Source organism: Acipenser ruthenus, chromosome 23, assembly GCF_902713425.1.
Source record: "Acipenser ruthenus chromosome 23, fAciRut3.2 maternal haplotype, whole genome shotgun sequence".
Classification (NCBI taxonomy): Eukaryota; Metazoa; Chordata; class Actinopteri; order Acipenseriformes; family Acipenseridae; genus Acipenser; species Acipenser ruthenus.
The window spans coordinates 2,840,146-2,865,513 of NC_081211.1; the positions used below are offsets into that span (position 1 = coordinate 2,840,146).

General features: G+C 40.3%; 1 protein-coding gene across 11 annotated transcripts in view; it reads left to right on the plus strand.

Annotated features, from left to right (window-relative positions):
- The window catches only part of LOC117413168 (MAP7 domain-containing protein 1-like), a 51,516-nt gene that overhangs the window by 11,844 nt on the left and 14,304 nt on the right, over positions 1–25,368 (plus strand). For 7 of the 11 annotated variants that reach the window (XM_058997453.1, XM_058997452.1, XM_058997455.1 and 4 more), the window contains exons 2-7: positions 9,585–9,761; positions 14,251–14,319; positions 15,208–15,228; positions 18,369–18,532; positions 19,409–19,517; positions 21,854–21,964. In XM_058997453.1, coding sequence (XP_058853436.1) covers positions 9,585–9,761; positions 14,251–14,319; positions 15,208–15,228; positions 18,369–18,532; positions 19,409–19,517; positions 21,854–21,964 — 651 coding nt within the window. The remainder of the gene's footprint in view (positions 1–9,584; positions 9,762–14,250; positions 14,320–15,207; positions 15,229–18,368; positions 18,533–19,408; positions 19,518–21,853; positions 21,965–25,368) is intronic. The other 4 variants (XM_058997460.1, XM_058997461.1, XM_058997456.1 and 1 more) reach the window with 3 other exon arrangements.

The window sequence follows — 25,368 nt, forward strand, 5'->3', positions numbered from 1 at the left end:
AACTGAAACTAGAGAGGTTCTAGCTGGGGTGAAGCCGTGGGTTAACCCGTACTCGCTCCCACCAAGAGGACATTAAGCATGTTGCCAAGGGCTTCATGAAGACCACGAGAGGCATCACTGTGAATAGCATCCTATCCTGCTCAGATTTCTAGGGCAGGCCTCATTAACAGTACTGACAGAGATCCAGCTCTTGCCTTTCTTATACAAGCAGTACGCTGGAAACCAATGAAAAGTAATCCTGCCTTTTGTTAATACTGTATGTGAGAATGTTGAGAAATTTGAACGGACTGCAAACACAATATGATGCATGCTTTCCTTCAAACTAACTTTTTTTTTGGGCTCCCGAGTGGCTCATCCAGTAAAAGCACTTGCTAGAGTGCAGGATGCGCTCTATAGCCTGGCGCCAGTTCGAGTCCAGGCTATTCCACAGCCGACCGTGGACGGGAGCTCCCAGGGGGCGGCGCTCAATTGGCCGAGCGTCGTCCAGGGGGAGGGAGGGGTTAGGTCGGCCAGGGTGTCCTCGGCTCACCGCGCACCAGCGACCCCTGTAGTCTGGCCAGGCGCCTGCGGGCTTGCCTGTAAGCTGCCCAGAGCTGCGTTGTCCTCCGACGCTGTAGCTCTGAGGCGGCTGCACGGTGAGTCTGCAGAGTGTAAAGAAGCGGGCGGCTGACGGCACACGCTTCGGAGGACAGCGTGTGTTCATCTTCGCCCCTCCCGAGTCAGCGCAGGGGTGGTAGCGGTGAGCTGAGCCTAAAAAAAAATAATTGGGCATTTCAAATTGGGGAGAAAATAATTTAAAAAAAAAAACTAATTGGCAACGACTAAATTTATAAAAAAAAAACAAAAAAAAAACAACTAACTTTTTTTTTTTTTTAACAAAACTTGGTAACTTCTTTTGAGTAAAACTCAAGTTCTAAACTTATGTAACAAAAAACAATCTTGCACATAAATTAACAAGGCGAAACAGGACAGTGTTTTCAGTTGAAATAGAACAGCAAACTGTTTTTATTGGCACTTTTGGAAACGTTAAAAGTAAGTATATTTACCCATTTATACAGTATATAGTAATTTGCAAACAATGAACAAGCTTGAAAGAGCGTGTTAAGTACACACTGGCTGCATTGCATTTCCCAGGCTTCTATCAGCAGCACGGAGAGGCATATTTGACCTTTTATGTAAGGTCTGTTTTACCACCCATTGGAGGGTTAGCGGTTGGTTAATCCAGTTATATTGGCAGTGCATTCATTGGATTGCTGCTGTTCCTTGACAGTAGGTCTTTATTGCCTAAATGGAAGACTGCAGACTGACAAGGTGGTAACTGGAGATTTTTGGAATTGGTGTCTGCAGTCAGTGCAGTGCAAAGCATGCCGAGGCCTGAGGCATTGCTTTTCTGGAGGGGGTGATAATTGGAGTCAGGTTCAGGCCACTGCTACTGTTCATTAACCAGTGTTAGTGGTAGAAACATGAAAGAAGCATGACTGGAGGCACTTCAACATTCTTTAGAGGATTGTAGGCTGGAGTGAGGTTGGACTGAGGCCTGTAGTCTCTAGTAATCCATCTTGTGTATCTAAGAGTCACCAGCAAAGAACCCCAATCCTGTATGCCCTTCATTGGGCACCACTCTCAATCAGAGTGGATTTGGTGTAGCTCACCCAGATTTTGTATTTCCTGGATTTTATGTGTCCTACTGAATGTTTGGCTTGCACTAAATTCCTATAGTGAGGGTATGCATGCTAGTGTTTTTTATTTAAACTTCCAGCATTCCTCTGAAAACTCCTTTTGAAATGTGAATCATCATGCTTTATTTCCCTTGGACAGACACGGTTGAAAAACCTGTATGAATAATTTATTGGAGAAGTTGAATTTATTGGAATTTAACAGATGGAGGCTGCAGAGGAAGTGCAGCTGATCAGTTGGCAGGGGCCAGAGTTTTGTAGGTTTTTGTAATTTTATTATTTATTTATTTTTCTCGTCTGTCTTATCGAAACAGCCTTTGGACTGCTGTAATGTTTACAGACTGAGTTCAGCAGGGCTGAGCTCCCTGTAACACATGGCCAGACAGCAATGACATCACCCTCTTTTTCAAGGCAGAGGTTAATTAGGTGACGGTAAAGCTGTGCTTTAGGTTTTTCACATCACTCCCTGTGTCCCTCCCTCGCTTACCAAATGAGATGCCTCTCATTACTTAAAGCCTTCTTTATTGTCTTATTGCCATTCCAGTCCATCATGAACTTGCATGTGTTAAATGAGCTAATGAGTGAATTCTGTCTTTTTAGTGCCATGCAGAACATGGCTGTGGTTTCTGTTACATTTACAATGGAAGTTGCTAAACAATGTAAAAAGATTCAAGTTACTGTAGAATTCAATGGAATGAGTTCTAATGATTTTAAACTCCAGTCGATCAAAATATTCCCTCAGTCACTGCGTGCATAATTGTACCACGTTAAGTTTCCTACCTGTGTATCTATTTGATAATGCATATGTTGTTGTTTTTTTAATTAATTTTCTTTTTTTCCAAAGTTTTGGCAGGGCAACTTCTTGAAATCAATACAACTTCTTGAAATCAATACACAAACTGTTTTCAAATTTCTAAAAATGAAGCCTAAATAAATAATTGTGACTGGGGGTTGATATAGTTATTAAACCAGCCTCTTTCCAATGTAATTGTAATTTACCTATTGTGTTTAGCTATGTGGGACTGAAATAGACCTAAAGGCAGTACTTTGATCCACTGGTCTGATCTTTTATTACTAGGTCATTATTCTTAACTCATAATGCATTTCCCAATTTCAGTTAAGAAGCATTCATGCAGTCCTGGAACACCAATAAGTAACATTCAGCAAGCCATTCTCTGCAAAAGCATATCTCTTCAATAGCTGTAATATCGGCTTTTAATATTTAATTAGTCACCAGATCCACACACTGAGGCCAGCCCTTCAGTCTTTTATTCCACCCTGATTATCTTTGGCTTTTCCTGTTCTGTGGAAGGAGACATTTAAAAGCATGATTGAAACACTCATCCTGATAGCTCTTCTGTATTGTGATGCTGGAAGCAGTGCCAGCCCCAGCTTAGTTTATAAATTCTGATTTTAATAAAGCCGTTTGATGGATTAAAGGGAGCCGAGTCTGTGCTCATTAAACTCTTGCTCCATTTTCACTTTAATTTCTGTCACAGATCCGTCAAGAAAATCGTCTCTGTTGTATGTGCATGTAAACCTGGCTATGCAATACCAGTACTGCGGTTGTCTGCCGTGAAGTTTAGTTGGAACAATGAGAAAATACATTCTTTGCTCCATAAAATAATCCATGATGGGCCACCTGATGTTTATCTAGGTGTATTCTAAAGGATCATACCCAGTTTTTATGGGTAACCTCTCTCTATTTTCCCTGTTCACACTTGCATCGGAACGATACTGGTAAATTGACTCTCGGTTTAGAATATACAGACAAGATAACACTTTCTGTCCTAACTCACTTTTCAACACCAGTACAAGACCGATACTGTTGTGATGCACCTGTCCACATGTAAACTGGTTTATATTGATACACTGACTTACATCAAAGATATTATGTATTACACCAAGATACTTAACTCCACTGATTCTCTATGGGGACCGCTGTCACGCTGCGCGCAAAGGGTTATGGGATATATAGAGAGTTTGGGAGAAGATTTTCTATTGAGTCAATGGAGCTCTATCGGATTAAGCTGCTTTGAGCTTATTTTATCGATGTTTTAAGAATATAAAAAAGTTGTGAAGTCTGTTTTACTCTTGCCCAAAGTGTCTGGAAGAAAAACATACAATATAACCTGTGGTAATAATGACATACCGTAATCTATATGAAAAATGCACTTCTGTTAAGGTTAAGGCAATCCAGAGATCTCCTGGTATTGTATTAACATTTGTATCCCAGAGTATCAAATCGACCCCGTAGTTTCTTATCGTTTTTCTGTTTTCTAACTTGATCAATCTGTACTGTCCACATGTACACAGTGAATAGTATTGTGACCTGTTTCATAATGTGTATTGCAAACAGGCAGCTGTTTTTCTGCGTGGCGTGTGTCATACAAAATCGCTGTGCAAAGTTCAAAGGTCAAGGTAAATTCTTTGACTCCTTACTGTTAGTGGGTTTACAAGTCAATACAGTCTACAGCCTAACCCAATTCCAACCTCATTGGTGTCTGCATGTATTAATTCATTTATTCATGCGCTCACAGTGCGTAATCAGCCAAGGTGAGTCAGTGCAAAGCGAGCTGGTGCATGTGCAACATGAGCCCCGTGGTTGGGGGTTGAGTTTCCAGCTTCAGGGGGTGTCCATGATCTCATCATTGTTTCCACTGGTGTCTGATGAGTTTCAGCCTGGAAGCACCCTGATCTTGCCAGTCTCTATCCAGGGGTGTGGGTTGCAAGTTAGACGTGCCTCGCCTTGCAGTTCGGTGATAAAGATCTAATGGAACTAGTGACCACAATACAAACCAGCAAGCATGTCCTTAAACTTCCCAAAATGAGGATCTGCAAATAAAATTGGTATTTGTTTTTATGTAGAAATATTGGGTGTTACTATTGGGGGTATTTTAAAATTTCTATGATATAATTGCGGTTTTGTAGCAGTAACAGACAGAGAGCCTGCATTCTCTGGGGAAAGACAAACCTGCAGTTTAAACTATTGAAGCAGCCAGGCTAATCATTATTTGTTCCAATTCCCAGCACCTCTCTGATCGCCAGCTGGGATGGAATTGTCACCCGGCTTGTTTAGTACATACTTTAACTTTGGTTCGTTGAGTCCTGTTGGGTATTCTGCTAATGGAGTTGAAGGGGTGCCAAGGAACGTTGTTGCTATCCTGGTCAGCTGGTGGCATTCCAGTGGTTCTTGGGGAACTGACCTAGATTAGTTCTCTTGAAGCTCAGAGGAACACTGCTGCAGGTCTGGACTCCATGGGGAATTCCAACACGGTGGATGAAACAGACAGGCGCGTTCCCCTGGTGTGGCTCGAATACCAAACCCTATGAGTACGACAATGCTTTTCAGAGAGGATTGCTGGGCGGTGCAGCTGCCTGACCCAGCCTACACAGAGATTCATCTCGCTTCCTCAGCAGGGACGCCAAGTCTGAAAGTTGTTTTGACGCCAGAGATATTTACTACCTGTGAGAACCAGTTAGTTAATATGCATAGCAGGGGGGTAGCAAGAGAACTGTCCTCCCAAAGTGCATGCACAAATATATAGTTTACCATAAGAGAAATGGTCAACTTATTATAAAGCATGGCATGCTTTTTTAATGTCAACCCCTTTACCTAAAATGAATGTTTTTAGTAGTGTTGGAAGGCTTCTGTGAAAAGCCTTTTCCTTTTTTTTTCACTTGCTGTTGAATAGTAAGGTGTTCTCAAAGCAGTGCTGACTGCTGAATATTCCCTGTCTTGGTTGCTTACTGCTCCTGTACATACAACAGGGTTATTTTATAGAGCTTCTCCAGAACGTCATGGTGAACTTGTTCATGTGCAAGGCGCTGCTTTGAAGCACTTGAGAATGTTCCGGTCTCCAGTTGCTTTCATTATTTATGCCTAGTCAGTCGCAGTCTCTCTCACGTCAGGCTGATCCCTGTGGGATACTTGCATGGAGAGCAGGATAGAATCGAATACTTCGCTGACAGGAGAGAAACAGCCTGCTAAATGTTACTGCCTTTAGATTATGTAGCAGTAAGGTAGTCACTGATAAAATGTGTAATTGAACTAATTGGGTAAATTAAGTGTTGGGACTGTACAGTGTGTTTTTTTTTGTTGTTTTTGGCAAGCTCTATTCCTAGTTCTGTTTTCACAGGCCCTGGAATTGACAGCAGTTTTGTTCCCTTACTTTTCTTGTTAGTCCTGAAGCAATAATTAGGACAGCGGATATTGCATAATGTTCCACTTTGGAGTGCTATGTGATCAGATTGTGTCATTCCATGAGTCAACAGGAAGAAGCTGAACACCTATTTTAAAAGGTATTTTATTTGTACACCTGGATTGGTGAGGGCTTATTCATATGCTGGCTACCAGTTCAGGGGTGTAAATAAGACTCAAGTTGCATAGCAGTCTCGCCCATTCCAGGTTTTTAATATGTGCTTGCTTGATGACAATGTAATTGGTTTTGTAGTTGAACCTTGACACACCTGCATAATGATAGTTATACCATATAATTGATCAATTACAGTTCAAGTATGCATTTGTTTGTCATTCAATCATTATTCTTGTATTTTCAACCACTTTTGGTGACCCATTTGTTTGCAAAAAATAAGTTATATAGTATGTTTCTGCTGTAATTGTAATTATGCTGCTCTGGTACAGTTAAATCCTGTAAAAATCCCTCGTACCATTTCGAAATGCCTCCTTTTGAAGAGTCTTTTTATAAATAATGAACTGTATAGAGGGCTGTGTGAACAGTGCACAAGTCTTATGCAGTCAGCTAGCAAATGCAAACTGGCATCTAGCCAGCAGAATGAACACCCCACCTTCATGCTCCCCACCCTTCATCTGGTACTGGGAGGTGTCTCGAGAGATCTTATTCTATTCCGTCATTGATATTTCATGCAATTGATGCAGAGAGGTAGACACTAGATTGTGATGACGGCTGCATCGTTCAAGTTGATTCCAAGCATGCACGACTGGATTTAGAGCCAGTGATTGCGTCTTAGAAGATGCCTGAAGTCAAGCTCCTAAAACCATTCTGCGCACAATTCTAGCAGGGTGGGTGCATTGTCATTGTAAAAGGAGCCTTTCCTATACGGGTACAAGTGCAGCATTGTTGGGTAGGTTTGAAGTAAACTAGTATTTTGCTTGGCAGTTATTATACCATGCCCAGGACATGAATTCTAGTAGACCATTATTTTTTCATGCAGGAACTCTGTTTGTCTCTCTCTTTTTTTTTTCTACTTGCATTTATATTTTATATAGAAAGGAGAAGCAGTTCCGCAGCTGTTGTTCATTCTCTTAAAGCCCCAGCGCCTTCTGCTGGGAGTGGCAGGCCTGTGTGGGTTGGTTTGTTTGATGTCCTAGAAATTTAGAGCGACTCAGCAAAAACCTCTGGAGCGTTTCAGGAGAGCAGGCTGCTGTTGCATCCAGACCTACTTACTAGTTTCCCTGCCTTGACAAAGATACAGTTGCTATTTTTACATGGCCGCGTTTTACTCCTGCCAGAAGACTGCAATTATCATCTGCACTCGAGGGAAAAATGAGATTTCTCAGATTGTATTTGCATACGTTTAAATCCACCTCATTTTCTAACTTCTCCTGTATGCAGTCTATGGAGAAAGTGTTCCAGTTTTAACTGTTGAAGAGCCAGACAAGACACTTGATAAAACTACACAGCAACAGTTAATAGTTTATTGTTCAAGGAGTGACAGTATTCAGTGTGTGGAATGCAGTAATGGAAACATTTATCTAATTAACGCTTTGCTGAACCGTGCATCTTAACTTCTCATTAGTGCATGTTAAATATGTTATTCACTTGCACATTCATTTGCGATGTGGACCAAATAAAACAAAAATGTCTTTGAAAGCGATTGATGCAGGCTTGAGTTTTGACTGTTTCGGCATTCAATATGTATTGATCGTATCTGTCTAGGGTGAGCATGGTGACCTCTTGCAGAATATACCTTGTATAGTCTGATCTTATACACATCTGTAAAATATAGATTGATTTAGTTCAAGACTGAGGATATGAGGACCTCCCAATAGTGTGAGGACTTGTGACCTAGAAGTAGCTAGCACAGCCAGAGAGGAGCCAGAGACAGCTGTGACCTTGAGGCTGGTTAAATCCTCTTCAAGAAGCTTTAGCTCCTCTCCCCAGCATGGGGGCAAGGTCTTGGCTTGCGAATATAGTCAAGTACAACAACAACAACAACAAAGAGGGGAAGGGGGAGGGTTTGCTGGCCTTTTGCTTTGTGCCATTGTCACTGAAGAGGAAGCATGTAGATGCTACAGACTAACATCGTCCTCCTCCCCATGTGCGCTCTGTGACTCGAAGATTCCTCTGGTTGTGCATTCATGCAGCAGGTTGTCTGCAGTTGCTTATATTCGCGTTACCTTTGTTGAATGTGAACTCTGAACCAAGTCTGCCTTCTCTTCACTGAGCACAGAGGGTTTCATTTAGGAAGATTGTGGTAAATAGGAAATTCTGTATTCATGTCCCATTGAACATGGCTTTGGGATGCTGCAGATGTAATCCTCGAAAGTAAGCAATAGCAGGCATGCTAAATGAAGGTTGAGAGTCCCTGTCCTCCGGTGTACAGTGAGAAGCGGGGAGAATGCTTCGAATTACTGTTAGGAATTGCTTTTTAGATGGGGACTTGGTTTCTGTGGTTCAGTTACGGGCTGGTATGATGTCATCTTGCTTGCAGTCCAAAATAGAACAGTCTGGTGGTGTCCAAAAATCTGACTAACAAGTAGCTATCCATTCCCATTGCAATTACCGGATAGCAGACTTTCAACAGTATTAAGCCACAGAAGCAATATACAAAAAGTGCTGGAATCTGTAAAGTGTATTACAGTAAGTGTACTAGCATACTGATACCCCTGTAGTTTAAACTGGGCTTTAGATTATAGTACATAAGATGTACCTTTTTTATGTGTAGGTATGGGTTTTATAAAGCTTCCCACAGGTTGTGCTGCATTTACGTATAAGGGTAAACCTCAAAGAACTGGCGCTGTTTCTGCAAACGGATTGTAAGGTGGTTCGAATGCAGAAAGCTCTTAAAACGATTGTTTGAGGCATTTTAAAATGATTTACTTCCAGTATTATTCTGCTGAGCGTTACAGTTTCAATCATCCAGCTCGGGGACTAGAGAGAGGGCTTTAATCTGAAAGGTTCAAGAGCTGTTCTCAACTAAAAACAAACACGTTTGATAAAAGCAAATCAAAGCGCAGGACTTTCTCTTGCTTTTTGTCTTGGATAATGTGCTGCTTCAGGTTTGTGGATCCGCAGTGCAGAGGATGATAGGACTGACAGGATTTCTTGAGTCGCATTATATAATCTTACATTATTAATACATTCTCTTCACTGTAGAAAGTCTGTAAAGGGACTAAACTATAGACATCCTTCGTGCCCCTTGATTTATTTCTAAACAGAGTCTCTTTCCAGTTAGAACTCCACTTAACACCATTCTGTTCTATTCTTCTTCAGTCCAACTAGAAGAATAATACTGTATAATGAGTGATTGTCCATTACTTTACTGGTGGACTTCAAAACCTGGGAACCAACATGGGGAAGAGGGCTGTTTTATAGCATTACACCTTAACGTTTCAAAGTTAAGAAAGCTTACTAGAAATGGGAATTTTAATTTTAAAATGTTATGGTGGTCAGGATTTCAAAACTTTACTGCCCTTCCTATGAGTACTGTGTTATATGAGCCTGCACTCCTTCATCTTTTCAACGTCAGCAGCCTGCCGGCTGTCTGAGATTGTATTAGTGGCTGTTGTGGTGTGGCCTGGTGTGGTTCAGGATTTCTATGCTGTGTCTCTCTGTCTCCCCAGCTGATTTGACAGTGGAACGTTTCATATTTGCAGTTGCAACAGCAGATTTCACCATGTGTGTTTTTTTTTTCTTTCTTCAGCTCCTGAAGTAAAACCCAAAGAAGAGGCGAAGATCCAAACCAAAAGTGACCAATCCCCCTCCACACCGGGCCCCTCCCCCTCCACACCGGGCCCCTCCCCCTCCACACCAGGCCCCTCCCCCTCCACACCGGGCCCCTCCCCCTCCACACCGGGAGTCAGCCCTCGACCCAAGCAAGGTACCCACCCTCATCTTTTCTTCAACAGCTATAAAATGAGTCAATTTCTCTTCACTGGCAGACCAGTTCGTATGCACTACAGTAGGTCTGAGGGATTTCAAGAAACATGTATTGTGACCTTCATTGATTTTGCAACAAAACACAGGGAAGCAACACAAGGCCAGCTCTTTAGATCTTTCAGTTGTTTCCGACTGTGAACCCCTTTACTGCTTGTGCTTCCTGGGGTCATTTCAGTTGGTTCATACACTGGCAAGGCCCTCAGTCATTAACTTAACAGCTTGGCTGCACTGATATCCTATTTCCTGATTACCCTGAAAATGTGAAGTAGAATTTTTTTTTTCCAATGGGTAGCTACAGCTAAGGTACCATTTATTACTGTGCTGGAGTTAAAGTTGCAGGCTCCTTGATGTATTACTCATCTGTCTGCAGGAGCAATCTGCCACTTCTCTGCCAGTACAGCCAGATACCTCAGGGGAGCTTTTAATCAAACGAACGCCAGTTTTTCAGTATTGCACACAGCACTTTGCAGGAATGTGCAAGTCTAGTAGCCTCATAATACTGTAGGTATTTCTCCACCTTGCACAAAAGGGGCTGTGTGAAACACTGAAATATTGGTTGTCTATTATAGGCAGCAACAATTGATTTAGCAATACGTGTTCAAGTGACGGTTTAGTCACTTGTGTGGAATGGAAAGTAAAACTCTATTTGGTTTGGTTTAGGGTGTGTGCTACAGTATCATACCAATACATCAGTTAATTAATCTTGTATGCAACCTAGACAATGGAGAACAGATTATCATCAGTTGTCAATATTGACCTGCCCATGACTCTCAAAGCTGAAACAGGTGTTTAAAAAACTCACAAGCAAATGTGTCAAGATTAAAACCATATCCATCAATGCAACCACACTCCACATACATTAAACAAAAAACGAGCAGTAAACACATGCAGGGTGAGTTTTGCAGCTTTCAGCTCAAACTGAGTTTTAGACAGGTGCTAAGTGGATTTTAAGTAATGCAATATATGCATATTTCCATAATTGGTGAACAGGCTTTCAGGGATATCTTCCGATTGTCACTTTAAAGCAGGCGAGATTCAGATTTCCCCTGTGCTGTTTTCCTTATCTGCCTTTCATTAGTAAAAGGAGTCTGCGTGTCTTTGCACATGTCAGTGGTAAGGCCTCTGATATAACTCTGTATTGTTAGAAACTACCTCTATCCAAGCCCATGCACCATGTGCCGGAAAAGTCCACTGAGCCCAAAATAGTACTTCCAAAATACAGCCCTCTCGCGTAAAACGTTTCTATGATGTTCTTTTTATATTCTAGTTGTCTTATTTATGTAATTTTGTTATTAAACTGGATTCGTCAGAGAAACCATAGTAACTAATCCGCAGCAGCTAACGGCAATTGTGCAGGTTTTCCACTAAAGGCCAGTCACCAACAAAATTGGAATACTTATTATTTATTGTGTTTTATTTTTTAGATACAGCCATTTTGAATGAATTTCAGCTCATTCAGATGTATCAAGTTGCATGAACATCAATTAAAACAGTTTGTCTTGTTTATGCTTCAAAGACAGTGTTGTCTCTTACAGCTAAAAAAAAAAACCAAAAACCTTATGAAACATTTATTGAAATATCCATTTTCATAGAGAGGATTAGAGGATTATAAAATCTCTAAGTATAACTGACAAACAAAAACGTTCGGATACAATATTATATAACAAAAACATGGCAGTAAACCTTACATTAACATCAAAAGGGATTTTAGAGGGATGTGGGTGGGTAACTTAGGCCAATCACTTGTACTTTTACTGGGGATATTGTAGTGCAGCCCTCCACTGTTGTAAGCAACCAATCCATTAAGTGGATATTTTTCCCTTCAAAACAACCCTTTTCTGGTTCCAGTTGCCTAGCAACAGGTCAGAAGTTGTTGGCTGGGATTGGTCTGTCTGATTTTTAAGTTCCTTTCAGTTCCTGGAAAACAATACCTAGGTATCCCTATTTAAAATCTCAGTATTGTATAGATTTGTCCTATTTCCTTTTGTACCAGGATTAATGAATATTCGATTTGGCGTGACACAACCACTGTATTTGAAAACACTTGGTTGGATCAAAATGGCAGTGCAATGGCCATTTTAATCATGTTTTAAATGAAAGCTAAAATAGGACGTAAATGAGAAGATCACTGTGTCAAAAAACTCTTAATCTTCCACGGTGTAGGAGGCAAAGAACAGGCAGAATCCAGTTTCTTAATGAGTCGAGGGGTGAGCAAGTTTTTTTTTTTTAAAGAATATTTAATGTTTTAATTAAATTTTACACTCTCTTCTCTCTCTAAATCAGACAGATGGCCTAGCAGTTAGGGAAGGCACTCTGCAACTGGGAGGTTCTCAGACGTAGGCCTTTGTTGTCATTGACGTAGTTTACTCACCAGTGTGAAATTCATTCTCTGAAGCACTGTCCATAAATCCAGTGAGTAGGTGAATTCTGGTGGTAAGAAGAATAACAACAGTCTCCATGGAAACCAGAATTTACTCCAGGTCAAAGGTATTGGTATAGAGAATCTTGAAGCCGCCTAGCTTTATAAGTTTTGCAGAAACCTGAAGCTCACGAGAGCTGAATATGTTGCTTATATTTACTGGGACAGTATGGTTTTTAGGGATGCATTGATACTTGAATGAATCACAGTTTGACGAAACTATGGTCCCCAACTTCAGCACCAATTCTGTTTTTTGGTTTGCGTTTGCAGAATATGACATCTTTTTAGTATTTTGTTTCATTAAACTATTCTAAAGAAAAAAGAAGAAAAAGGTATACAGTAAGGATAGACAACCCATCTGTGGCATTTCTTTCCTACAATAATTAATACATTTGACATCCAATTGTACCAAAATTGTCATTTTAATGTTAACTAATTAAGATTACGTGATCTCATCAAATATTCAGTTAACCCTTCAAATGTATGCTAACTGAAACAAATAAGCTTTGCCAGCTTGAGAATGCGGTTGATCTCCATATGACTCTGCTTGAATCAGGAGTGCGTTTGTTGCAGTTCATGAAGGTCTTGTTTTGTTGGCTGATTAGTCCGTATGCCTTCTGCAGAGTCTCTATCTCTCTCTCTCTTTCTCTCCTCAGGCTGCCCTCGCTCTGTGATTAAACCCCACAGAGTCCCATTGTTATGATTTGCACAGCCTTTGCTTTTGTGTTCTGCAGTTACAGCTTAAATTCATATTTTGGTTTTGCTGGCGTTGCTGAAACGACAGCCCAGAGATTCAAGAGATGATGCAGAGTTGGGAGCACACAGCTTGTGATTTGGTGTATTTAGGATAGCTGTGTGTGTGTGTGTGTGTGTGTGTGTGTGTGTGTGCTAATCGGTGAATTTTAGTAGACAGATTATGTTGTTATAGAGTGTGCATCCACATTAAGTAATATGTAGTCTATCTATGTACTTATCTATGTAATTAACCAATTAAAGTAAGCATTACTGAAATGGTTTATTGTACAATGTTATGTACCGATGTTTGACAGCTCTTTAACTAGCAATCTAAATTCTCCATACTGTAAGATATTCTGCACATTCTTACTGTTTTGTTGGTGCATTCATAATACACAGCAACAGAGCAAAGTTTACAGTATCCCAGGAATAAAGATAGCAGCCTTTCCATTGGAGTTACATCATCAGAGGAGTGTTTAGTTCAAGGATGATTGCATAATGGAATTGAAAGAGTATCAGTACACAGAATTACTGCAATATCAGAGTAACAAAACACTGTTTCACTTTTTAGGATTAGAGGGAACGTTTTGACCTAAAACATTTCCTTGATATCTGGTCTTCCACCTGTGATAAACACTGAATTATTTTTGTCATTTTAAAATATCTCATCTTTAACTGGGTCCTTAACCAAATTCAAGGATTCCCTCTATCAAGAAGTGTTGTCTGTGTCCTGTGAAAATAATGTTTTTTATTTTTTTATTTTATTCTCTGTGTTTGTCTCGTACAGTTACCTGCAGACAAAACGTGGCCAGACTGAGCGCTTAATAATGAACCATACAGGTTACAACTAGAGCCAAGATAGCAACCCCTGTTTGGTGTAAAGGGATGCAAAGGGATTTTATAGTCAGCCTGTCCACTCTCTGTCTGTCTGCATGCTGGGTTTGGGCTTCTAAAGCATTACTAAACAAATAGGGAGATCCTGTAAATGGCACGCAATACATATGCAAGACTATAAAAGTTTCAGCGCGATTACTAGGCTGTCAAAGAATTGCATTGTTGGGTTATCTGATTTTTATTGTTTCAGTGACTAGCTGGTCCGATCTTGTCAATCTGAGAAAGTAAATTAGGATTTATGACAAGTGGTGTGTTGTGTTCTATTGTGCTTTTATTATATAAATATCAACAGCGGCTTAAATGCAATATACTTTTTAATGTAGTTCATTGAACTGGAGTTTGCTTGTGAATGCTGACTTTTTTAGTTTTTCCCTCTGTGCAGATGGAGTGAAAGCAGAAGAGAGACAGAAACTGGCAAAGGAGCGTCGAGAGGAGAGAGCCAAGTATCTGGGTAAGGATTCCAGGGACCAGGTTTCACGTGTAGGCTCATGAAAGACAGGGCAAGGGAATGTCAAGGATGAAAGCCTCCTGGTGGAGGAGTGAGAGCATGAAGGAGTGCCTGTTTTTAAAAATGTACCTCTGATTTGGGCAATTGGACTATTAACTCTTTAAGCACTGGTGTATATGCTTGCATTGGTTTTCTGTGGAAAGTCTAATTTCTGTATGGTGGGGGAGTCAATCACATGCCTCTATGCATATTCATGTCAAAGTATTTTTCAACTGAATTGCTATTTTCAGATGCAGTGTTTTATTCTAGTTTTACATAGTGGTACAGAAATTAAAATTTGCCTTACCAAAAACAACAATGTGGTCATTACCCATTTAAGTACCAAATTATTAAAAAAAAATTACACTTTAACATCACTGTGGGTAGGAAAACACCAACAAATGTGTCATTTTTAGGCTTCATTTTCCTATTTTATAATGAGGCAACATAAAAGCATCCGAATGACTATATTTGCAGTTACTTTTAGACTTTTGAGGTTAACAGAATCAGAGTAAGTTATCATAACAATATCATTTAAAGAGAAAATTCAAAGAACAAGTAGATGATGCCAGTTAAAAATGCCCCCAAAAATGAAAGTAGCCCGTCGTCAAATGAGAACAGTGGAACTGAGTGGGTTAAGAACAGATGGTTACTGAATTATCAGTTTCTTGTCAATTTGTTTTTCCTCCTGTGTTGGCAACTCTGCTAAACATACAACAAAAACACAAAGATATAAAACATTGAGTATAATATCACAGCTTACCTGAAATGCATCTGTGGTGGTGGCGGCCACACAGTACCTCCAAGTTGCATGAATGATGGAGTCTCTTTGTATTTCTTTTTGTTCCTCAGAAAGCCGTAACTTGAGTAAAGGTAAGCAGCAAAATCTGTTTAAAATGTCATTGTTCAAATCCGTGGTGGTGGTTTTATGATTTCTAGTAAATTGAAGTTTACATCCGTGATGTGTGTGTGAGTTTGTGTTGTGTTGTGTTGTGTTGCGTGTGTGTGTTTAATCAATTTCTTCCTACTTCAGTACCATTTCCTCTTTTGACCATTGTGCACTTGTTGTTTTGGTGTGTATTTTTGTTAGGATCTCATATTTTTGTTCTATTTTTGGTCCTTTTTGAATAGGAGGACTTATTCAGAATTTTCTTGTTTTAAAATGTCTGTTCAGCTCTCCTTTCTCCATTAAACCCAGTCAATGCGTTTTAAAGGTAGCGCATTAAGGTACTCAAGGCATTGAACGGTTTCTTCTTACATTTGAGAGTGACTCAAATATCACTATCAAAAAGCAGCAATGTTGCTATAGTTAATAATCCAGATTGCATTTGTGCCCCAGAGTAAAATGTTTTCCAGGGGATGCTACAAGAGTTACCCCAAATTGGAGATACTGTGTGTATTTAAACTGCCACCCTTTCAAACTCCTAACTCCTGATGGAAAGAGGGTTAAAGCACTCATTACAGCTGATCAATAAACAGATGGCTACATCTGTCGACCGTAAAGCTTTTTACCTCCCCTACCATTTAACAGAACCAAAGGGAAATTGGAAACACTTGGCCGAAAAGTCAATTTTCTTGTTCAGATCAGTTTGTTGTTAGTTCACTGTTATCTCCATCTGTTTCGGTCTACACATTGCATTGCATTGCATGCATGCATGCATACCTTCCGTATCTCCACCAGATCAGCACCACAGTTCTTCACAGTAAGGAATAAAAAGGAGAAAAAACCTTAAAGGCACAGTGTTCCTTTTTCTTGCGGTTCCGTTTTGCGATAACGCAGCAGTTGAGGAATACCCTGAAGACATGCTAAGACAACATGCCGTATCTTTAGCAACAGACTGGAAATGAAAGCAGTAAAACATGCTTAAATCATTTGCAGGTTTTCCTCTCATGCGAGCAACGCACAAAACCAGGATTCAGGTTACCACACACTTCATGTTATCAGGATTTTTGTCTCCTGGTGTATTGACAGTAAAGGCGTTTCTTATTTTGTGCCACAACAGAAATAGCTGCCTTTCTAGGAACATGTTCACAGTTAACTACCCACTAAGACAATTAGGGGAAGCTAGTCTTGGTTTATTCGATTTTAAAGACAGGAGTAGACAGAATCTTCCTTGGCATCCTCTTCACTTTTGTTTACCAACAGCAATAGCAGTGACTCCTAATTTTATATCTGTGGCCTGGGAGAGTCAAACGTGAACCCTGAACCACAAACCATACTAAATTTAGACAGTGTGGGAAGTCTTAACCAGATTTTATTTTTTCAAATTGCTCAGCATGTTCTTCCTCCTTATTGGTCAGTGCTGTGGGCCAATAAAAGGCTGTAGAAGGCGGGGCTTCTTACTGCTTGCCAACACGTCCTCTGAGCCTAGCAACAGCAGTCCCAGAAGTGCCTGTACAATTTTTCTTGATTTTAACTAAATTCGGAATATTGAAAGTTAATTTCACCTTGTCACTGATCTTCTTAACCTGGGGTGCTGTTAAAAAATTCATAAGAGAAGAAAATGTCTGCAGGCTGTTTACTAACTAACATGGAAGAGGCAAGAAGGTTTTGAAGTTGCTCAGTACTGCTCTAAAATAAAAAGCAGCAATGATGTTGAACCATCTTGATGGCTAAAAATATACCCCTTTGTTCTAACTCAAAAGCCTCAAAGATACTAGATACTAAATGTACCTTATAAATTCCTCTTTTCCGTGATTCTGTAGGTCTAAAAACATGGAGAAAATGTTGGTATCACTGGATAAAAAAAATTGTTTCTGGGGTGCTTTTGTAGCACATCTGGCTTCTATCTGACCGCACATCTCCAGTTCTATTGACAACTGGAAATGCATTGTTCTTGGGAATTAAGAGAGAGAGCCAAGAAGCAACAAAAGCAGGAAGCCTGTCTAGGAAACAGTCTCTTCATAAGGGGTCCTGGAGATGGCAGCGATTGCACAGATGGCTCCAAACCCACGGTATTAAATCTGTTAAAGTGGAGACCCTGGTGAAAGTGGACAAAGGGGAGTTGCTGACTTGTATCAAACAGAAATGTTCATAAAATATACTCTTCTATGGGGCTAAAATGTCTGCACTGTTCCAGAATAAGTCCCCCATTAGTATATGCTACATTTGGATAAGACCAAGCCTGGGCTGTATCACTGTGGCCTACAGTGCAAGGAGCTCTGAGTAGCTGCAGGACGTCATGGTAGTTGGAATCCTAAGTGTGGTTGGTTAATCATGTGATCTCCCAGCAGCCCTGGCCCCAAGCAGCCTGAACAAATTGGGATAAAGGTTATGATGCAACCATTTCCAGTACTGTCCGTTATTTATCAGATTGGAAGATGTGTCGGTCACCGTTTGTGTTTAAAAAAAAATTAAAAAAAATAAAATAATAACAATTAATACATGCAGCTAAATAAATCACCTTCAAGAGAATTACAGGCATATTTGTCAATGAAAAATATACATTCAAATAGTGTCTGAAAGGAATATGTTGTGGGCTGGCTGTCTGTTCCCATAACAGCATTGTTATTTTTTGTAATTATCGTGCCTGTTCTGTTTGTAGAATAACCAATAATTGGTCACCAAAACTATTACAAATCATTTGGGTGGAAGAAATGAAAAAAATTGCTTAATGTGTGTTTTTAATTCAACAAAGCTGTGCAAGCAGAACACCCACGTTGCACATCCGACTCACACAGAGAAAGAGGAACATTTACAAGATTTTTTAGTTTCAAAATAAAATAAATGTATTTTTTTAAATACAGTGCATATTTAGGCAGGAGAATCATAGTCCTAACAGTAGCTTTGGGCTGTTACTGTTTCTGAATCTTTGCATTGCTAACGATTTCTAAAGAAAACATTCTAGTTACAGAGTAAAACTACGAGTCAAGTAGGCCGACGTTTCGGGCACTGCCACCTTCGGTGTTTCTTCTAGCTTCACTGTAGAATTCGGATCGAGTTAAGTTATGGATAGTTCATTACAATGACGAGAAAGAAATCCAGACCTTAACGTTTCTCGATTCTCTTGCAGCTGCCAAGAAGGCCCAGTGGCTGGAGAAGGAGGAGAAAGCCAAGCACCTGAGGGAGAAACTGCTGGAGGACCGGAGGAAGAAGCTGGAAGAGCAGAGGGTGAAGGCAGAGAAACGACGGGCAGCACTGGAGGAGAGGCAGAGGCAGAAACTGGAGAAAAACAAGGTAGGCCTCAGGAAAGAACCACTGCTTCCAGATTTTGGTTACTTATTGATTTGAGAGAATTGTGAATTCTAAATGATAAACCAACCCAAATGATACTTTTAAGTCTGAGTGATGCTGCACAGGACAACAGTACAGAAAGCTTCTTTGGGATGTAGGGCAATGCAGGAAGCAGTTTCCTTAAATCAAGTCTTGACTGCCACCACGCTTCCCCAGGAACTGTCACTTCCACCGGCCAGGTGCTGTGCTCTGTACATTTCCTCGCTCCGAGCCTGTTATTGATGGGTTGCTTGCAACCATGCATGGCCATTCACATGGCACAATGGCAATCTTTTTTTTTTTAAACCCTTGGAGATGCTGGATACACAGATGCATCTTGCAAACGGATCTACAGTGCTTGGCAAATGCCACTCGCCGAAATGAGCTCTCATAAAATATTTTTTTGATTGGTAAATACCAGGCATGCAATATATAAAAGCTGCATCTCCCTGTTGCAAGTCATTTTATGTACCAATGTATATTACTCACTGTGATCAAGTATCCCTAAGGAAAATTTATAAAACGCATCATGGGGAATCAGTGCAGCCCATTGCAGGGATGGAACTCTCATTGCATATTAGTTTGATCCATTCCTGGTTTTACAGTGAGTTTAATAAAACACACCTGAGCTTGTTACCTATACTCTGTGGCTAATCAAGCTCATAGTAAAAAGTGGAGTGGGTGAAACTGCTATGCAATAAGAGTCTTGTTTCCATCCCTGCATTGTGGCAGTACACACTATTTTATGCTTTAAATGTTGTGGTTTAAGTTGCTCTATAAATGTGGTCTCCAGCTCGTTCGCTTGTCTAATACAAGTGCCTGTGCTGCTTTCTCCTCTAGGAGCGATATGAAGCTGCAATTCAGAGATCGACAAAGAAAACCTGGGCAGAAATCCGTCGACAGAGATGGTCTTGGGCTGGAGGTCTGAATCAAAACACACAGAGAGAAGGTGAGCTGCTGACATGGAACAGGAGGCAGAGTTCACAAGGTGCAGTCCATAGCAAAATCCATTCTCTCTCCTGCCTCAGCTTTGTGGACTATAGGGAAGTATTTGGATTTAACAAGACCTGGGAACGGCATCCGAATACTATTGTCGTTTAAGTTAAGCTGGCTTCATTGTGTTTCCAAGGTGGTGGAAGCGTGTGCGTGTGTGTGTCCTCTTTGGTAAACGCTCAGGACTGTCGTTATTTCAGGGTCGGTCTTTAAACTGCCTGTAATCTTGAAATGAAATGCCATGAAGAATGACCTACTCTTTTAAGCTTAAAAGAGCTAGGTGTTGAGACCTTGGCAAACCCAGTGCTGTTCTTTTTAATGCTCAAGTCTTACTGCATGTCGTGTGAAACAGGGAAATATTTCTTTTGTGTTTGGAGTTTGGGTGTGGTGGCTGGGGGTGCTTTTGTATTTGCAGGGCAGCTGGTGGTTTTTCTGCCTTGATATTAGTAACACTAAATCATTTTTATCACGCTTGTTTTTTTTTATGATGTGCTTTTGTTGACTAATTAAACACCAATTCAACCTAAGCACTTTTTGCACTGAAGAGAAGATTGGAAGACTCAATAGCCACTTAGTGTGTTCTGTTTTTGGGTAGGTTAAATTGCCATAATATTGCTGTTGGAGCACTATTGCTTACTGTACGCTAACTATATCCTCACTACTTTGTCATAGCTTAAGATGCATCATTCAGCTTCATCAAGCTAAAACATCCACTCTCAATACTACCTTAAATTAATAATACCGCCTTAAACACCTTTTGTGTCAACTTCTGGATATGTACCTAAGTGAATAGGTCAGTGAGCGATTGTTACGTTAAACTCAATTGCCAGTGTCGACAAGACCCACTGCATAAACCAGTGCAAATTATGCAGCTGTGTGTGGGAGAAAGGTGTGCAATTTATATGTTTGTTTAGTAAAATAACTGGTGAGTCAGAAGTGACCTATCAAAAATAATACTTACCTTAAAGAGATACCAACGCTTTCTGAACTTGCTGTTTTATTTTTAATTGTATTATATTTTCTTACCTTTTGTTTTAAAGTCGTCGAGATTAAATATAAAGTAAAATGGTCTAGAACATCAACAGCCATCTCTCTCTCTCTCTCTCTCTCTCTCTCTCTCTCTCTCTCTCTCTCTCTCTCTCTCTCTCTCTCTCTCTCTCTCTCTCTCTCTCTCTCTCTCTCTCTCTCTCTCTCTCTCTCACAATATCCATAAAAATATTACACCATTGAAGCATTAAAACATTATGTAAAACAGGAACAGCTTTCTATTACAAAATTTCATGTGCTTGAAAACCATGCAGCGATGTCAAGGTACCGAGTTTAAGCTGTTTTGAATATGAAATACTCTTGTTTATGAGTTTTTGGGAGTTCTACTGGTGTTTGAGCGTGGCTATTTCATTAGAATGCCACAAGGTGTCAGTATATCACCACTACAAACAGGTTAAAAAATCTGTGGCCTTGCCCCAGCCCTTTCTGTGTTTGTGTTCCTGGAGTAGGTGGCTTTTCAGTCACAGGTTCTTGTAGTGTGTGTGTGTGTGTGTGTGTGTGTGTGTGTGTGTGTATGAATATGTTTTTTTATAATTGAGTTATGACTTTATGGGAAGTATAAGGTATTCCCAAGAACAATACAGACTTGGCAAGATGCAAGAAAATGGATGAAACGTATTCTTGCTGTCCTGAATTATTTTTGTGGAGCTGAAGAAGGAACTCCTTTATTGAGTATACCTGAGAGCAGGACAGAATATATTTTGTACATATATTTCTACACGACCTCAGACTAGGAACTAGGAGTCCTGTGAGGTTCCAGCGTGATTTCCGACGGCATGTATTAAACATATGGCTCTAAGGTAAGGCAGGACCTTGAGGTCCTGTCAGGACTGCAAGGGTTAAATCATATTTGTATTAAAGCAGCAATCCCAGGTTGGTGTTTTTGTTTTGTTTAAGAGTATTTGTTTTCAATGAGCAACATATTGTTTCCTGACTGGTTCTCTTTCACTGGAATCATGTGTTTCTGCTCTTGAGTGAATGGTGGTGGATTGTGGTGCTGGTGGGTGGTGGAGTATGGTCTTTAATAATTAAATAGCCCTGGAACGAGCACATTCGTGAGTGTGTGTCGTTATCAAGAGCATATTGTCAAGTATGCTAATGGTTTCCAGTGTGCTGTCAACGTGAGCGGACATGGAAAGCAGGGTTCCTGCCCCTGGTGTGTTGAGACAGTCCCTGTAAGCGTCGTATTCAGCAGTGCTTCTAGAGCCTCAGTTGTGAATGTTCTTGTTTATACACTCTTCTCAGGTTCAGGGAGATGTTCGATGTCGGCAGTCAACCTTCCTAAACACGTGGATTCCGTAATAAACAAGAGACTGTCCAAATCCTCCGCCACCCTGTGGAATTCACCGAACCGAAGTAAGGAACTTGCCTGGGTCTCCCTGCTTGTGCCACCTTTTCACAAGGCTTTCCAATCCCTCCTACCTTATGATTTATTTTTAAAATTTGTTTTACTCGTTCAGTCCGTCTTCAACCCTCCCTCAGTTTGTTTTTTAAATGCCAATTGGTTTTGAGTTCAACCCTTCACTGCACTGTCCCTTTTTTGTTTGCACAGCCTACATCATGCCCTGTTAAAATATAAATTCTACCTCCTATAAGTGAAAGTATGTGTTTTTTTATTTTAATACAAATTACAAATTGTATCAATTTCAATTCAGTACTAGGCACTAGTAGGCACAACTAGTCAACAGTGACACGCATTGCCTGCTGGGAATTTCCAAAATGGCGACTGAATGACCATTGGAGGAACAGCTGTAGTCAGACTGTGTTAATTGCAGAGGTCACCTCTAAAGCAGAAATCCTCTAAGGAATTAAACCCAAGATGTACTAATGGTATGATGATTCCTTGAAGGTGAAAATCCAGACATGGTCCCCAGACTATGGAGTATTTTGTGTATTTGAGAATGAGAATGCTTGACTTCATATTCATATAAAACCACTTCCTGTTACCACAATACATCTATTCAGCGGACTATCGTTTAGGCCCTCGAAGTCAGACTTCAATAAGGAAGCAATGCAATATGGGAACTTATCTGCCTTTAGCTTGAATTTTGAAGTCTCCAGGCTATGATGACAAACTGAAAAATAGACTGAAAAAAATGACAGTATTTCCATACATCTGTGTGTGATATTATTTTGTGTCCCTCTTCATCAGAAACTCATTTGTCCACTCTATATAGAATTCTACAAAGGGTTTTCAAGCATGGCCAATCCACAAATACAAGACAATAGAGACGGTCTCAGCGAAAACACAAGAGGCTTGTCAACACAGACTTTTTGTAGCCATTTCCCTTTTAAATTAAAAAAAAAACTTGAAGTTTTCTGACAGACTGTGAAAGGTTTACACAGGTCTACTAATGACCTCAAAAAGCTTGACAGTCAAAATGGCAGTTGGTTTGCCGTGCAAACGTTTCTGAGGAATCCTGTATTAAATTGTCATTACAAGAAAAGAAATAAGGACAAAAGGGTGCTGTTGACCCCAGAAGACCTTCTCCAGACACTTGGTTCAGCGTCCAATATTAATTTATTCAGTGTTTATTGTATTGGGGTACAGACGTGCCATCATGTTGCTTAGCAACCAGGCTAGCAACCACTACAACATATCAAAATATTTCCAGTCTAAAAATACGCTACAAGCAGAATGGAAAAGTCCCATCTGGAAAGCTGGCTGGAGTATGAACAGCATTTCTAGGTATGCCTGCCCACCAGGTGCTGGGGGGAGCAGTTAGTTCAAGAAGGGAACCCAGAGTTACCTGAAACCTGAATTCTGACGCCCTTTGAAGAAGTCTAACCGATAGCCATATCTTGTATAAAAGCTGCATGCCTTGCAGTAAATCATACTTTGTTATAACGTGTCTTGTCCCTGTTTTGTGAATGCACATAATGTTTACAGACATCTCGTAATTGTGTTTGCGTTAAACCAAGACTTCTTTCGGGATATACCAGAGAATAAAACCCTCTTTATCCTAACCGCTCCGGGGAACCAGCAAGAAGTAAATAAACAGGGGTTTGGATAAAACAGAGTTGATACTGGTGGCAAATATTGGGGGAGGGGTTACTCCTCCCAGTGTTTATATATTTTTTGTGTTTTATTTATAAGAAAAGGTCTACTGTGTAACTGTAGATCAGAATTTTCTAAGAAAGTAAGTTCATGGCTGTTCTGTCTTAACATATTGATACATACGAATACCTTCTTGCATTATGTAGGAAAAGGTTGGGAGTGGCTTAGTATAGTATTTGACTGCTTTGTAGCAGGTTTACTGGTATTAAGACTCATTGTATAGATGTTGGAGCATTCCCAGCCTTTATGTAGTAGACCCTTTTATTTTTTTAGGGCATTATGTTATTTTCCATGCAGCATGCCTAATCCAGACCTTTCGTCGGCAAAATGCCAAAGATGTAATGTAGAAGGTTTCCTTTAGGGAGTCGAAGGCCATTGCTATTGTTTGGACAGTTACGGATGTTTCTTTCCATTGATTCCTGCGCTGTGTGTGAGTGGCCTTCATGCCTACTTGACAGCTTCAGAAGGAGATAAGAGAGCACAATGATGCTACTATTACACAGCCCTGGCCTGGCCTTCTGTAGCTAATAAGAGGAGTTATTCATGGTATCCTTGTGAAGCAACAAGAAGATGGACAGAACAAGACATGGCTTGGCTCGTAATTCATTTCTAGAGCAAAACCGGTTCACTTGTGTGTGTGATCTGCTTGATTCGCTCATGATTTATCCACTTGTCTGTCATTTTTCTCCTATCTTTTCTTATAAAACAGGAAGCTGCACGGCGATGGTGCTGCTTTAAATTGCTTCCCCACTTCTGCTCTTGCCTACATGAAAGGCACGCTTGCAAACTACAGAAAGGTAGAACTTTAAGAAAACAAGTCGACTGATGTTTTGGGCACCTTTTAAATGTACTAAAACTACAGGAACAAAAACTTAAGGGTTGAAGCGATACAGGTTAGTGTAGCAGTGGGGAAGCAGTTTATAGCTGCACCGCACTTTGAGACTTCCTGGTTAGCTTTTGAAAGAGTATACAATTGGAGAAAAGTAGGAGAGAATAATTGCCACCTATGAAATAATCCTTTAAAGTCTAACTGATTTTTATTGTGGAGCTGTATCGTGGTATTCTTATTTAAAACTAGGTGCCTTTTTTATTAAAGCCTATAATAGTTATGCAACAGCTGCACAATTGTCTCAAGAAAGGTACGGTTATACATTTTGGGTTTGTTTGTTTCCTGCTGAGGTGGAACTTGTTTGAAGGTGACCCTCTCTCCGATAGTTGGACATCCTCCAGTCTGGTCTTGTATTGTCTCCCAGAACAACTCCTCCTGTCTTTCCTTTGCAATTGGCATTCCTGAAGCGGTACCACTTGGAATCAACAGAATGGAGATGGGGAGAGGAAGGGGGAGATTTTTTAATGTTTTTTTTTTTTTTTTTGCATGGGATTTTGGACGAGAAGACCAGAATATTGATTTGCTTCAGGTGCTTAAAGATCAACAGTTAAGCTGCACTTTCTCAAACTTACTGTCATGCACTCCCCTAGGTGGCTTCTCTTCTTGCTAGTGGTGTTTTTATCATTGCATTAAAAAGAGCAGACTTGAAGGACTATGACACTTATGTCTTTCCTTCACATCACTTTTCATGTTCAGCATATTGATTCTTTAAAAGACCTTGGGACCTAGATCTAGAGAACCAGTTGTCTGATGGATATTAATTTGCAGAAGTTCATGAGAGTATCACAATCTAGGTCACAAGTTTGGTTTGTG